This window comes from Desmodus rotundus, chromosome 10 (genome assembly GCF_022682495.2).
Source record: "Desmodus rotundus isolate HL8 chromosome 10, HLdesRot8A.1, whole genome shotgun sequence".
NCBI lineage: Eukaryota > Metazoa > Chordata > Mammalia > Chiroptera > Phyllostomidae > Desmodus > Desmodus rotundus.
This window is the reverse complement of record NC_071396.1, coordinates 27,028,328-27,043,053: the sequence shown is the minus strand read 5'-3', so window position 1 is coordinate 27,043,053 and position 14,726 is coordinate 27,028,328. Positions and strand designations below refer to the sequence as shown.

At 47.8% G+C, this 14,726-nt stretch overlaps 1 protein-coding gene across 1 annotated transcript; it reads left to right on the top strand.

Annotated features, from left to right (window-relative positions):
• MPHOSPH10 (M-phase phosphoprotein 10) lies at positions 1–13,922 on the top strand. Its single transcript, XM_053913264.2, has 11 exons — positions 1–430; positions 2,253–2,934; positions 3,966–4,120; positions 4,780–4,951; positions 6,348–6,489; positions 7,523–7,590; positions 8,701–8,838; positions 11,181–11,291; positions 11,892–11,999; positions 12,910–13,140; positions 13,691–13,922. Exons 1-11 carry the CDS (start codon positions 342–344, stop codon positions 13,838–13,840), a joined length of 2,046 nt encoding a protein of 681 aa, XP_053769239.1. The 5' UTR covers positions 1–341; the 3' UTR covers positions 13,841–13,922.
• The last annotated feature ends 804 nt before the right edge of the window (positions 13,923–14,726 follow it).

Sequence of the window (14,726 nt, the reverse complement as noted above, 5' to 3'; positions counted from 1 at the left end):
TCTTCTTCCTACTGAATCTTAATGCATCTAAAGCAGGCACTTAAAAGAGGACTCGCCACTCACTGTGGACTCCTCTGGAATGCAGAACAGAATGTTTGGAGAAAGTTTCAAAGGCACACGAGCTGACCAATGGCTTTCTGCTTCGCGCTCCACCCCCTGCGCAAGCCTCTAAAGATCCTCGCGCTGCCATTGGCTGAGGATGCTGGGGTCGGGGCCGGAACGTGTGCGTCGCGGTACTTTTGCCTCCGTGTTCCAGGGTGCGCGAGGCGCCTGTTTGTGACACATTTCCGGGCATCTTTTTTCCTTTGCATGCGGCGCTGTGAGCGGAGTTTTAGACAGCCATGGCCCCGCCGGTCTGGCGTCAGCGGACCCTGAAGCGGTGTCTGGACGAAGTTGGCAAGAACACAGGCCGGCCGGAGTGCTTCCTCACGTAAGTGCGCGGAGCCCGGGCTCGGGATTCGGCCCAGGTCTCACGTAGGCGCGGGCTGCGGGCCTCTGTCAGTTTCTGGAGTAGGGGGAAGGTAAAGGGAAGCGTAGATCTCTCTTCCCCCAATTTCAGATCGTTTACGCGCCGGTAGCCTTTATCAGAACTTTTAAAAATTGTACAGTGAGGATCTCCCAGTCGTGTGCTATTGAAATCAAAGTAAGCCCAGTTATTAACGCCCAGAAGCTTACGCACCCCCTGCCCCTTTACACACACACACCGCCGCACGCTCGGTTGGTTGCTTTCTCCCGTGTGCTTCCAAAGATCTCGGTGCTTATGCATCATCATACTTTATTGAAAGTATTAACGTGTCGCTTGTCTGTCTATCTACCCCCACGACTGAGCTTCTGGAGAAGTAGGACTACCTTTCCGCTCTTCCAAGCATAAGCTCTTTGTATTTTGTTGGAGGACTTAAAATGCGATCTATGAAAGTGTGGCTCACATTTCCAATTCAGACCTCACCTCTTCCTGGAGCTCTAGGCTCACAGCACCTGCAGCCCCTCTGTACTCTCAACGTCTCAAGTTTAAGGTGCTCGAAATGAACTGTTGCTTGTATTTACTCCCCTATACTCTGCCCTCCCTGAAATTCTTTCCCCTTGTTCCCACCTGCCTTCTGTGTCTCCATCAATGGCACCTCTGTCTTTCTAGTCATATAACTAAGCTACTTCCTATGTGTTTTTCTCTGTCTCAATTCTATATCTCACTCATTAGCAATTCATTATCTCATTCATCCTGTCAGTTCTATCTCCTAACCTTATTCTACACTTGACTACTCAGTGTACCCACGGCTCCGATCTCAGCACAGTGTTTCCTCATCCTTTGCCTACAAGGCTGCATCCACCTCATAATCACCCTGTTTTCATTCCTTTTCCTCCATAGGCCATCTCTCCAAAGCATAAATTAGATCATTTTACTCCTCTCTGTAAAACCTTCGGATGGCTTCTCTTTACTCTTAAAATGGCAAACTCATAATTCCGAGCTCTACCAGAGTCAGCCCCCGCCTACGTCTCTGACCTTACTTTCTGCCTCCTCCACCATACTCCAGCCATGCTGACCTTTCTGTCCCTCAGATTCACCAAGTGCATGTCCATATCAGGAAATTTTTTCTTTTTTTAAAAAAAGACTTTATTTATTTATTTTAGACAGAGGGGAAGGGAGGGAGAAAGAGAGAGAAACATCAATGTGTGGTTGCCTCTTGTGCGCCCCTTACTGGGGATCAGGCCTGCAACCCAGGCATGTGCTCTGACTGGGAATCAAACTCAAGATCCCTTGGTTTGCAGGCCAGCGCTCAATCCACTGAGCAACACCAGCCAGGGCAGGAAATTTACTCTTATAGTTTCTTCTGCCCAGAATCTCTGTAAGACTTTGTAAGAGATCTTAGTAAGACTGTCTTCCTAGGTCACGGCCTCAGAGAGGTGTTCTCTGTCCACTTCTGCCAAAGCAGGAGTGGCATATACTATAGCAGACTTGAGAATTTAAGACTGAGGTTCACACTATAACTCTAGGCAAATTGATCTGTAACAGATTCCCTGCCTAAAACCCTGCAGCAGATTCACAGATACTTAGTTGACACTTTTATATATTAGGGTGGCTCATCACCGAGGTTGCCCACTCTTGGGGACCAGATTCCATACTTATATGGACGTTTCATTCAAATTTGATTTTGTACAAGAGGTGGGTGTTCTTTTCCTTTTCATTTCAGAGTGCTGTGAAATTGTTACCTAGAAATAGAAATCTCATCTGACTTCCTCCCCTGCTCCCTTCACAGGATTCAAGATGAACTGGCATCAAACTTTACTTCTTTAACAAAAGTACTCTATGACTTTAACAAAATACTGGAGAATGGCAGGATCCACGGAAGTCCTTTACAGAAACTGGTGATAGACAAGTTTGATGATGAGCAGATTTGGCAACAGCTGGAACTGCAGAACGAGCCGGCCTTACAGTACTTCACGAATGCGGTTAGGGAGGCCCTGAACGATGAAGACATCAGTCTTCTGCCAGAGAGTGCAGAGCAGGAGGACGGAGGGGATGGCTCAGAGATGGAAGCTGATGTCCAGGAGGACCCAGACCAGCACGTGGAGGAGGAGGAAGTGTCAGGCCTGAGTGGTATTGAACCTGAAGGGGACGAGACCGCCAAACGTCCGAGCGAACATGAGCTGCGGGAAAGCCCAGTTTTCAGCGATGAGGATTCTGATCTTGACTTTGACATCGGCAAACTGGAACAGCAGAGCAAGGAGCAAAGCAAAATGCCCAGGAAACCAAGAGAAAAGTCTACAGTGGATGATCAATTCTTCAAACTATCTGAAATGGAGACCTTTTTAGAAAACATGGAGAAAGAAGAGGAGCAAAAAGATGATGCTGAGGAGGAAGAGATTGATTTATTTGAAGATGTTGACTCTGATGAAGATGAGGGAGGACTGTTTGGAAGTCAGACACAAAAACTGAAGGTAAAGATTTAGGACAGGAGAGGAGTCTTTTTTTTTTTTTTTTTTTTTAATCCTCACCTAAGGCTATGTTGTTGACTTTTAGAGAGAGGGGAAGGGAGAGAGAGGTTACAAAGAGAGACATTAGTATGAGAGAAACATCAATCCGTTGCCTCTGGTTCACTCCCTGACTGGGGACCGAACCTGCAACACAGGTAAGTGTCCTGACCAGGGATCAAACCCACAACCTTTCGGTTTATGGGATGATGCTCCAACCAACTGAGCCCCACTGTCCAGGGCAAGAAAGGGTACTTTTTCCTTCCTCAAGTTATATTGTTCTGTTTTTTGAGAGAAGGTTAAAATATCTCAAAACTCACCAGGGCATGAGAGAAATATTTAGATCAGTTAAAAGGAATTGACTGGAAAAACTAAACCAAAGCTATCACGTCTTTATCACAGAACCCTTGTAGCTTAAGAACCGTAATCACACACATTGGAGACATTCAGAATATTCCCTCAAACATGTATTTTCACCTAGCACTAGAAATAATAGTGAAAGGAAGGCATTTGTATACTTTATCTAGGCAGGGATATTTTGAAAATAATTGTAGTTAGGAGATTTAGAGATAGGGCTCTGGCTGGTGGCACTCAGTGAATTGACCGAGGGCCTGTGAGCCAAAGGGTCACTGGTTCGATTCCCAGTCAGGGCACACGCCTGGGTTACCGGACAGGTCCCCAGTGGGGGGTGTGCAAAAGTCAACCACACGTTGTTGTTGCTTTCCTTCTCTTTCCCTCCCTTCTCCTCTGTCTAAAAATAGATAAAATCTTTTTCAAAAAGATTTTTATAAAAAGAAGATTCAGAGATAGGAATATGGTGCTCTATCCAATCAAAGACTCCATACTTCCCGTTCATTGTGGTCTAGTAGTTCTCAGGGATTTACGGTAGTGTTATTATTGGCCAATGTTCCCCATATAATACTTAAATGCACATATAAGCACGACTTAATGCGTTTTCTTATCCTTGATTAAAAGTTTTAAAAGTCTTTTTGTTTTAGTCAGGTAAAAGTTCCAGGAACCTGAAATACAAGGATTTCTTTGATCCAGTTGAAAGTGATGGAGATGTAGCAAGTGCTCAAGATGAAGAACTGGGGTCAGAGGAAGAAGAGGAAGAAATTGCTGAAGAAGAAGGAGAAGATAGCATGTCGGAAATGTGAGTATTTTCGGTGATCCTTTACATTGAGGTTGTGGCTGCCCAGCCACGTCTTAAGGAGTTAGATTCTCTGAGATCACATAGTCTCACGATAGACAGAAGAAAGTCCACTCATAATGGGAGAAAGAAGGGGAAGGTCAAGTCAAGGAACCATGTAGAAAGGACCTGTGGAAAGGACAACAGTGGGGAGGATTGAACGTGGATGGGGGAGGGGGGCAGGGCAGGGGACAGCAAGAGGGGAAATGGGGACAAATAAACAATAAAAAACATTTTTAAAAATAAATATTAAAAAAGCCATCTTAAACGGGCGTGAGAAATCACCTAATGAAAATAAAACATCACTACCAGTAGCACTCAAACCTTTATTACAAAAGCTTTGATTTGTTTTTTGTGCCCATAAAAATACCCTGTTGTTATTTGCGTGAGATAACACTGCATTATAGATTGATAAAAATTTACTTTACGTTGCACACGTTTTATTCCATTTCACCCAAATAATTCCTTCTGTTGGTCTTTCATAACTGAACGACTTTAGAAGTTCTGAATACTTAGTTGCATTAGGTATACAGAAAAGAGCTGTAATTACTAGAGGATGTGTTTCTTCTTTCTTCCTGTTGAAAAGCGGTGTGTTTCCTTTTATGCATGTTTCGACACCACAGGGATGAAGGTGAGGACATGGAAGAAGCGGAAGACAATAAACCACGTAAAGAAACCTCGAAAAGAGTGACCTTTGCTCTGCCAGATGATACGGAAGCGGAAGACACGAACATCTCAAATGTGCAGAAAGATTCTGCTGAAGTTAAATCCTCGTTTGAAAGAAGACAGGAAAAGGTAACAAATAGGAATTTAAGGAATTTGTGAATATGCTTATGCGGCTGTGGAACTTGCACACTACTGATAGACTCCGTTTCTCTTGGTAGAATGCTTAATTATCCGTTAAACACATGGATCTGGCTGCTGGACACAGCTCACTGTAGTGATGCGCGTGGGGAACGCAGCTGATCTGTAAAAATCACTGCTGCCCCTCCCAGCCTGTGGCTCTCAGTGTGTGGCGCCCCTACAAAACCCTGTCTCTTTTCCCTGTCCCTGCTGTCCTCGGACCGATGGCCCGTCTTGCCTAACCAGCTGTCCCAGGAACCCCTCCTTGTGACTGTCGGTAGCTGCTTTCACAGACACTGTGTATTTCTTGGAGGCGTTCTGCAGACGGCTTTTGTGGGGGCCTATCGACTGAATTTCAGTTAACACCGTCTCAAGCACATCTTCTGAAGTTGATGAAAATTATTTCCATCTCACATGACTTCAGACAAATGAAATGTCCTTTGCAAATCATACAGTAGGGCTCCAAGTAGTTGGCTCTATTGTTTAACTACCTCAAAATTGTATCAGATCATTAGAAATGAGTATGGGCAAAGAGCCAAAGATACCAAGGATTAAAAGAGTCATTTAAGAAACGAGAATCTGAGTTAAATCTAGGATTGTCAGAGTATCTTCAGAAAAAAGAGAAAGTCTAGAGGGATAAAAAGAAAGCGGTGTGAAAGAAAATAAGAAATTTTTTCATTGAGTTCGTTTCCTTCCCTCCCCCTAAAAGAAGAAAGAAAAGCAAGTTTAGTTTTACTGGAGAATTATATCAGATCTTTAAGAAATAGATAGTTTAGTGCTGTTTAATCTATTCCCACACATACAGAGCAAAGCTAACAGACTTTTCTTGCTATTACAAGACTTACAGACTATTCAAGCTATTACAGCATGAATACCCAGACTCGAGAAAGGTAACATTAAAACGCGCACACACACACAGCCTCATACATGAATAGTGATGCAAAAATCCAGAATAGCACGGGGAAAAAAAGGCCATCACACGTGTGGGCCTCATGCCCTTGATTCACGATTATGATATCTATTCATTCAATTCTTAATTGTAACAGGTTAAGGAAAAAACCTTAACCTGTTATGGTTAAGGAGCTGCATATGGTCAGCTCCATGTATATCCAAGAGACATTTGACAACATTCAGTGTCCGTTTCTAATTTTTTTCACTCCTCGGGGAATACAAATACCTCTAGGCAAAAGGTGCCTTCATGTTTAGAGGTAAAATTCTAGAAACATCCCTCTAAAATAATAAGACACTTCTTATTTTAAAACTTTAAAAATATGAGTTGCTTCTGCCCAACTAGATGTCAGGCTTTGTTCCCTAAAAGTGCAATAAACTCCTTTTGTTCCCTTCTCAGATGAATGAAAAAATCGCGTCCTTAGAAAAAGAGTTGTTGGAAAAAAAGCCTTGGCAGCTTCAAGGGGAAGTGACGGCCCAGAAGCGGCCGGAGAACAGCCTTCTGGAGGAGACGCTGCACTTTGACCACGCGGTCCGCATGGGTGGGTGCGCCGCACGCTGGGCTCCTGCCCCTGTCCCTGCCGCGCCTTCCCCTCGGGTCTGTTTCCCAGAAAGGCTGGGACGAGTATTTCTCTTCCCCGAGTTTTTATTTTAAAGTCTTGCCCACATACAGAGGGTGGAAGAAACAGCACAGTGAACAACTGTCTGCTGTTCACCTGGGTTCTCTACCTGTCTCCATCTTGTATATCTGCTGTGTGTACGTTTTTTCCCACAATCCTTTGAAAGCAAGTCGCCAGTGTTGTGACACTTCACTCCCAGGTACTTTTACCTGGCTCTTAGAACGAGGACATTCTCCTGTACAGCCACAGTAACATCAGTCCACCCAAGAGTGACCGATACACGAACGGTGCCTAATGTACGGTCCATAGTCAGATTTTTTTTTTTTTAAAGAGAGAGGGAAAGGGAAGGAGAAAGAGAGGGAAAGAAACATCAATGTCTGGTTGCCTCTTCACACCCTGTACTGGGGACCTGGTCCACAACCCACGCATGTGCCCTGACTGGGAATCAAACCCCTGACCCTTTGGTTTGCAGGCCTGTGCTCACTCCACTGAGCTACAGGGCCTGGGCCACAGTCAGAGTTTTGCTAGTGATCCGTTTACAGTGCCTGTTGTCATTGTCCACTGATTACCTTGTGAGCTGGCCAGGACCCCGCTCACCTCATCACATCCTCTCTGGCCCCCACGAAGCCAACAGGAACTTCCATTGTATCCAGTGCTAGAGAGGATGGAAGGGGGGCGGGATTCCCCGGGCGGGTGGGTGAAAGTGTCAGCACTGACTACCATTCAGACTCTGGTTTCGTGGTTCTGTAGCTGGAGGGAGCATCAGAAGGCTAGTGAGCACAGAGGGGTGCCCCCTCCCCGACTCTGTGCTTCAGGGTGTGGGGTGGGGCCCGAGAATTCCCCTTCCCAGCAGCTCCCAGGGGCCCGTGCTGCTGGTTCAGGGACCCCCCCCACCCTTTGCGAGCCACCAGCCTAGGCCCTGGCTCCCACTGAGAACGTGTCTCATTGCCTCTAGCACCTGTGATCACGGAGGAGACCACCCTTCAGCTAGAAGACATCATCAAGCAGAGGATCAGAGACCAGGTCGGTAAGCCTGAAATTGAACCTCTTTTGAAACTTACAGGAATTTTCAGAAATGCTATGAGAGTATTTGGGGAGTAGGAATAACTGTCTTCCTAGAGATTGTATGTCAGTTCATTGCAAAGCCCTGCGTCTATGCTAAAGGCATCCTCAGCTTTTGTTGTGTGAGGCGCTGCCTTCACAGGTGCCCCGGAAATACGGGTATTGTGCCAGAATGGGGAGGGGGGGTAGCCAGGGTCCCCTGCGCCTTGCCAGCCTGCTGGGTGACATGGAGTGAAGCTGGGGAAGGGTGGCAGGTGTGGTGGCTGCTGTCTGACTCGATGTGGTCACACCCGGGACCCTTGCTCTAGGCACAGTATCCAGTGTGACGAACGAAGGGTCTGGTTTTTTAGTCAAATGTTAAAGACCTAGCGAAATGCTTTTGTTTACGAATTTACCTTCTTGTGCCCCGGGCTGGTGTGGCTCAGTGGATTGAGCACCGGCCTGCGAACTAATGGGTTATGGTTCGATTCCCAGTCAGGACACATGCTGGGTTGTGGGCCAGGTCCCCAATAGGGGGCGCACGAGAGGCAACCACACATTGGTGCATCTCTCCCTCTCTTTCTTCTTCCCTTCCCCTCTCTCTAAAAATAAATATTTAAAAATTTTTTTAAAAAAGGATTGACCTTCTTGTGTATACTTAGAATACAACTTGAGTTATGTGACATGTCTAATGAGAGACAGCTTTAGGACACATGAGCGATGCTTGCCTAGAATAGGAAGGGTCTGGTGAGTGGGCTAAGCAGAATGTCTTCAAATCTGAAATGAGACAAGATGAACTTGATCCTTACTTTTAAATAAACTGTGAAGGGAAGTCAGGGAATTAACACTGGTAACCAGGAGAGAGACACGCTTAGAACAAAAACAGCAAAGGACACTTGAGTGATGTCCTTTCCATAACACTCACTCTTTGTGACCTGAACAGTCATTTCGGGGTTGAAAATCCCTTTCTTGCTGCGGCACTTGGCTCCCTGTGGGGTGATACTAGATAATCCAGGGGCAGATTCTTCAGTGAGCCTAGAAAGAAATGACAGGTTTTTGTGAATTCCGTGCCACCTGCCTTTCACCTTTCAGGCTTGGGATGACGTGGTGCGGAAGGAGAAGCCCAAAGAGGAAGCGTATGAATACAAGAAGCGGCTGACGCTAGACCATGAGAAGAGCAAGTTGAGCCTGGCTGAGATTTACGAACAGGAATACATCAAACTCCACCAGGTGAGGGAGCCCCTGGGCCAGGCTGTGGTTAAAGGAGCGAGTCAGAGGAGCCGTTTTAGGGGATGGCTGAAAGTCAGCCAGCACAGAGGTCTCAAGCTCCTGGCTGACCTTGTGTGAGCGGGGACAGAGCAGGCCCGGGAGAGCGGACGGGATGCTCCCAGTGGGTGGCAGGGTGGGGGCAGTTTTGCAGGAGGCAGCGGTCATCTGACATGTCACAGCTACTCACTCTCCAGCAGTTGTGATAACAGTGCTGCAGTTGTGCGACCCTCACTCACGCGCACTGGAGACGTGGCGGGCGCGTTTCATAAGATTATATGTGACTCCATTCCGATGCTTGGGTCCGGTGGTAGCTTTGGGTTTTGTTTCTTTTTACTTAGATTCTTAAAAAAAAATATCTCTGGCTAAATAGAACAAAGACCTATTTCCAAAAGTATTATATTCCCAGTATAGTAATTGTGAATGATTCCTTTACATTGGATTTAATGGGACTGGGATCACTGTGTGCTTGGGGATGAGGTGGCATTTTTATTCTGCAAAAGCCACGGAAGGTCCCTGCCAGCCTTTGCTCACTGATGCCACTTACGCCGCAAGAGCAACCTGCCCTCCGTGCCACTGTGAGGTGGGAGACCCGGGAAGGTTGGGGGTAAAATTCTTCCTGGCCGCTCTGCCACTCAAGGTGGCACTGGAGGGACGCGTGCACAGCCTCAGGACATGCTTATCACACGTCGCCTGGCTACTTTGAGGAGGTTCAACAGAGACAGAAGGTAGTTGGTCACTGTGAGAGGTACAAACGAGGTTAAGTGTCTACCAGACAGCTCGTACCAGCCCTGTAAATGTGCGATTTATTCACACCGCGGGAGTCCACAGCCAGTTCGCAAGCCTTCGCGTGTGGACTTCACTGAGGCTCTTTGCTGACCTGTGCCTTTAAGAGTCGGGCCGAGCCCGATGGTCAGTATTTCCCAGGGTCTGGAACCAAACTCAAGGTCACGGGCAAGAGGGTGGCGAACAGCTCACAAGTGAACCTTTACTCTTAGTTGTCTGTGTGATGAGTATTCAGGCAGAGGCTGTATATTGTGTGTGATTTACCTGGGATGAGGCAAAGTGATAATTTAGAATTAAATGTGAGTTAAATTAAAACAGTAAGAAGCAGCAGCAGGCATGTGCGTGTGGCTGGCCCATGACCTCTGGCGCTGGACACTGGACACAGACCCAGAATAAGCATTTTGGGCAGAGGAGGAAGAAAAGTATAAAAAGTTTGCCTTTCCCCTCAGTAAAATGAAAACTGCCGGCACTTTCTTTCCATTTGATTAACCAGGATAAGTCACAAATTACATGTAAGCAAAAGAAAGTAAGCCCCTGCAATTCAAGTGGCTATTTGGACAATTTTACATGAACACCTCAGGTTTTATTTTCTTTAGACTGAAGTGACATACCATTTCAAAGTGAACAATTCACATAGTGTAAAGGTAATCATCTTAAAGGGGCATTTCATGCACAGTGTTCATGCACACTCTCTAGTCCCCAACCATTTCTACCGACCCTGAAATAAAACCACAGGCCCCTAGGCAGCTGCGCCCCACTCCTCCCTCCCCCCGGCCCTTGAGGGCCACCGGGCTTGGCTTTACCTGTTCCGAACATTTCACATAAATGGAGCCATACTCACGTGACCTTTTGTGTCTGACCCCTTCAAGATTGTGGCACATGTCATTACATCATCTCGTTTTTTATGGCCGGATAACATTCCACCGTGTGTATGTGCCCCACTTTCTTTATTGGGTCTTCAGTGTGATGAGCATTTGGGCTCCTGTTTGGGGTTACTGTGGATAGTGGTGCTCTGAGCATGCGCACACACGTCTTGTTGGAGTGCCTGTTTTTAGTTCTCTTGGGTACAGAGTTGCTGGTCAGATGGCAATTCTCTCTTGAGGAGCTGCCCGGCTCGTTTCCACAGTGACGGTGCCATCTACTTTCTCACCTGTGGTGCACAAGGGTTCCGTCTTCTGCACCTCCCCGCCGGCACTTGTTTACTTGCTGCTGTCACAGCGGCCACCCTCATGGGAACGGCCAGTGCCTGGCAGAAGTGACTGCCAGTGGAGTTAAGTTGTAAGTCTCACATGCTGGAGGCGGTGGCTGCTGCAGCTCCTGCGCGCACGTCACAGGTCTTCCTGGGTGGGCGCCGGTGCCCTCGTGGTATCGATGCCCTACACACTGCCCGGGATGCTCTTTGGAGCCAAAGCCTTGTGGCGAGAAGTGGGGGAGGCCCCCCATCGGCCTCCATGAAGTGTGTTGTTCTCTGATCAGACCTCAGGCAGCTTGGGCTGATGTTGTTGAACTTACTTCCCAAGGAAAAAAGAGCAGAAGAAGAAAATCCCGAGCACGTGGAGATCCAGAAGATGATGGACTCCCTCTTCTTAAAACTGGATGCCCTCTCGAACTTTCATTTCACCCCCAAACCGGTCAGTGCATGAACGTGGTCGCATGGAGCTCGGGCGTGTGGCATCTCCGTTCCTTTCTGAGTGTTTGCCAGGCGGGCTCCTTATTTGGTGTCTGTTTATAAAGTCCATTTCTCATAGCTGGATAACAAAAGTGGATCAAGTAGTGCATTTGGACGCTTGTTCCCGTGAGCCTTCTCCGTGCGTCTTTTTCCGTGTAGTTCTCAAAGTGAGCTTTTTCTTCCCCATAACCAAGGGCGAGGTGGTGTTTGCAGAAATCCAGATTCTGTTAAATAGTTACGCAAACATAGAGATGGAAGCAGTTACCTAACGGAGGAAAGAGCTGGTGTTGGAAGGCAGCAGAAATGTCACACAAAAGCACAGGCACCAGTGCCCCAGGCGCAGTGTGAAGACAGCCCTGAAAACACTCAGGTTTCGGAGGTGCCCACCCCCAACACTGCCTTTCCCCCCACCCTCAGATTCTCACTGTCAACCCGGCTCGTACTTGAAATAATCCCCCCAAGTACCTTATGTGTTTGATTTTAAATGCATAGGTTCGCAACTCCAGTTTTTCCTGTGAGGACTACTGCTGGCTGACTGTTCAATGTGTTGTCTCTCTCCTAGCCTGTCCCCGAGATTAAAGTCGTGTCGAATCTGCCGGCCATAACCATGGAGGAGGTCGCCCCGGTGAGCGTCAGTGACGCAGCCCTCCTGGCGCCGGAGGAGGTGAAGGTACGGAGCCCGCGCCGAAATGTCAATACCAGTAGCACACGAGTTGTTGGTAGCCGGACCCCCATTCCATGTCATTTTTCTTGAGTTCGTAGTCTTTGCTCTAACGTATGCCAGCAGCCTCTGAGCATAATCAAAGTAATGATGTAATCATCGTATGTAATATTCAACGCCAGGCTCCTCCAGTCAGGCACCATCATGAGCCCCAACTATGAGAGTTACTGCAAATGACTAAAAGCTGTTGGCAAATATCCAGCGCCAGCATCTTGTTATAACCCCTTTGAATACCAGCAGTGTTAGGTTTAAAACAGATTGTGTATATGACTTATACACTAGGAGCAATCTTTGAACATCAGCACTTTCCCCTTATTATCCGTTCACTGCTTATCAGCAGTGGGATCAGGGACTAGAATATGAGTATCTGGACATGGCAAAAGGCTGGACGTGCCCAGTGCAGGCCGGCGCTGCCTTGTGAACCCGGAACGAGAGCCCCTGGAGCGTCTCTGCACATTTCCTCCCGTCTTCGGGGGCCCTGCAGTCAGCCCGGTGCCTGTTGTCAGTGGCTCAGCACCGGGGGGCCCTGGGCACCTTCCTGGGGCTCAGGCTGGGGTCCGGGTGCCACGGGGGCTGGCTTTGCAAGTGGTGTTACCTCCTGAGACAGATCACAGGTGGTAAACACAAGACCCGTGGGCCAAATCCGGCCCCCCACCTTGTTTTATCTGGCCCGGCACCTTGTTTCTACCTGGCAGCAGCGCCGAGCTCTCGCTTAACTGTTAAGGAGTAATTACATTTCTACAGTCCTAAATTACACTGGGCCCTTTGAAGGCAACCACGAGGCTGACGTGGCCCCCAGTGAAAATGAGTGTGACACCCCTGCGACTAGTACAATCTGTTGGTGGTTCTTTTTTAACAGGAAAAAAATAAAGCTGGAGATATCAAAACCGATGCTGAGAAAACAGCTACAGACAGGAAGCGAGAAAGGAGGAAAAAGAAATATAGGAAGCATATGAAAATAAAGGAGAAGGAAAAGCGGAGGAAACTCCTGGAAAAGAGCAGCCTGGTCCAGGCAGGGAAGTACAGCAAGGCCGTCGCTGACGAGAAGATAAAGCAGCTGACCAAAGCAGGCAGAGCCTCCCTGTTAAAGGTAAGGCTGCGGGCGGCAGGGGGCTTTGGGAGGAGTGGATGGCAAGACGTAGGTGACTTGTTGGCCCCTAGAGTGACAGAGCCACTGACAGCGCCCCCTGGTGGTGGCTGGGTACAGCCCTACACTCTCAGGTTCTCATAGTAACCTAGGCCTCACAGTAAATTTTCCTCCTCCCTCCTCCCTTAAATGACAAAACACTGGAGAAGCATAGAGCACGTAGTACCCTCTATGCCGGCTGGCTGCACTTTTCACAATTTCCTCTGCCAGGGGCATCCAGACTTTTGGCGTCTGGGCCACACTGGAAGTAGAAGAGTTGTCATGGGCCCCACATTAAATACACAAACAGTAGCAAAAGCTGATAAGCAAATAAAGGTTTTAAGTAAATTTACGATTTTGTGTTGGGCCGCATTCACCGCCACCCTGGGCGGCATGCGGTCTGGGGGCCACGGGTGGGATACCTCTGATACACTTTGACATACCGTTGTCATCATCTGGGGTTTTCACCCGTGAGCACGCTGTGCACATGAGTTCGTGTTATTTTCAATTGCAGGACGAAGGTAAAGACAGAGCCTTGAAGTCGTCTCAAGCATTCTTTTCTAAATTACAAGATCAGGTGAAAATGCAACTCAGCGACGCAAAGAAGACAGAAAAGAAAAAGAAGAAAAGACAGGACATCTCCGTCCATAAATTAAAGCTGTAATAGACTTGGTCTGTGATGTAAATATGAGCGCATAAGTTTATATTCTGTCAGTGTTCTGTTTTATAAATAAAGACTTTAGAAACTGCCATTGGAGAGCCCTGTCTTGGGTTTTCTGGGCGTGAAGCAGGACCCACTGGCGCGGCCCTGCCTGTACTGAGCCCATGTGAAAGCCAGCTTGGGCCGCAGGCCAGGAGGCAGGAGCCACTCTGTCACAACCAGCTGTCCCAGCAAAAGTGCCCTCGCTCTGGGGTCTTGATTTTCTTCTCCCTCTGCTGTGCAGTCACCCTTTCACTAAACAGTAGGATCCTCGTGCATGTGCCTGACACCTTTCCCTTCGGGAAATGCCCTCGTCACCCAGGCCATCAAGTGCTGTCCACAACCAGCTGTGCAGAGGACAGGTGAGGTTTAAACAGGATAGAAGGTGGCCCTGGCTGGTGTGGATCGAGCACCGGCCTGTGAACCAAAGGGTTGCGGGTTCGATTCCCAGTCAGGGCACATGCTGGGGTTGCAGGCCAGGTCTCCAGTAGGGGGCGTACGGGAGGCAACCACACATTGATATTACCCTCTCTTCCTCTCTAAAAATAAATAAAATCTTTAAAAAAACAAAAAAAACAAAAGCAGGATTGAAGGTGAACACAGGAAGGAAGCCTGATGGTCAGGCGCTCGCGGTTTCCAGCCTCCCCGTCCAGGGAACACTTGCCTTTTGTCTGATAGCGTCTCCTAGGATGCTTTGGGTGGAGATTCCTTGCAGGGGTGTCCACCCTTTTGGCGTCTCTGGCCCACACCGGAAATAGAAGAGTTGTCTCGGGCCACACATTAAATGCATTGCAACATGCAATCACAAAAATACCTCAAATGTTTTAAGTAAATTTACGATTTTGTGTTG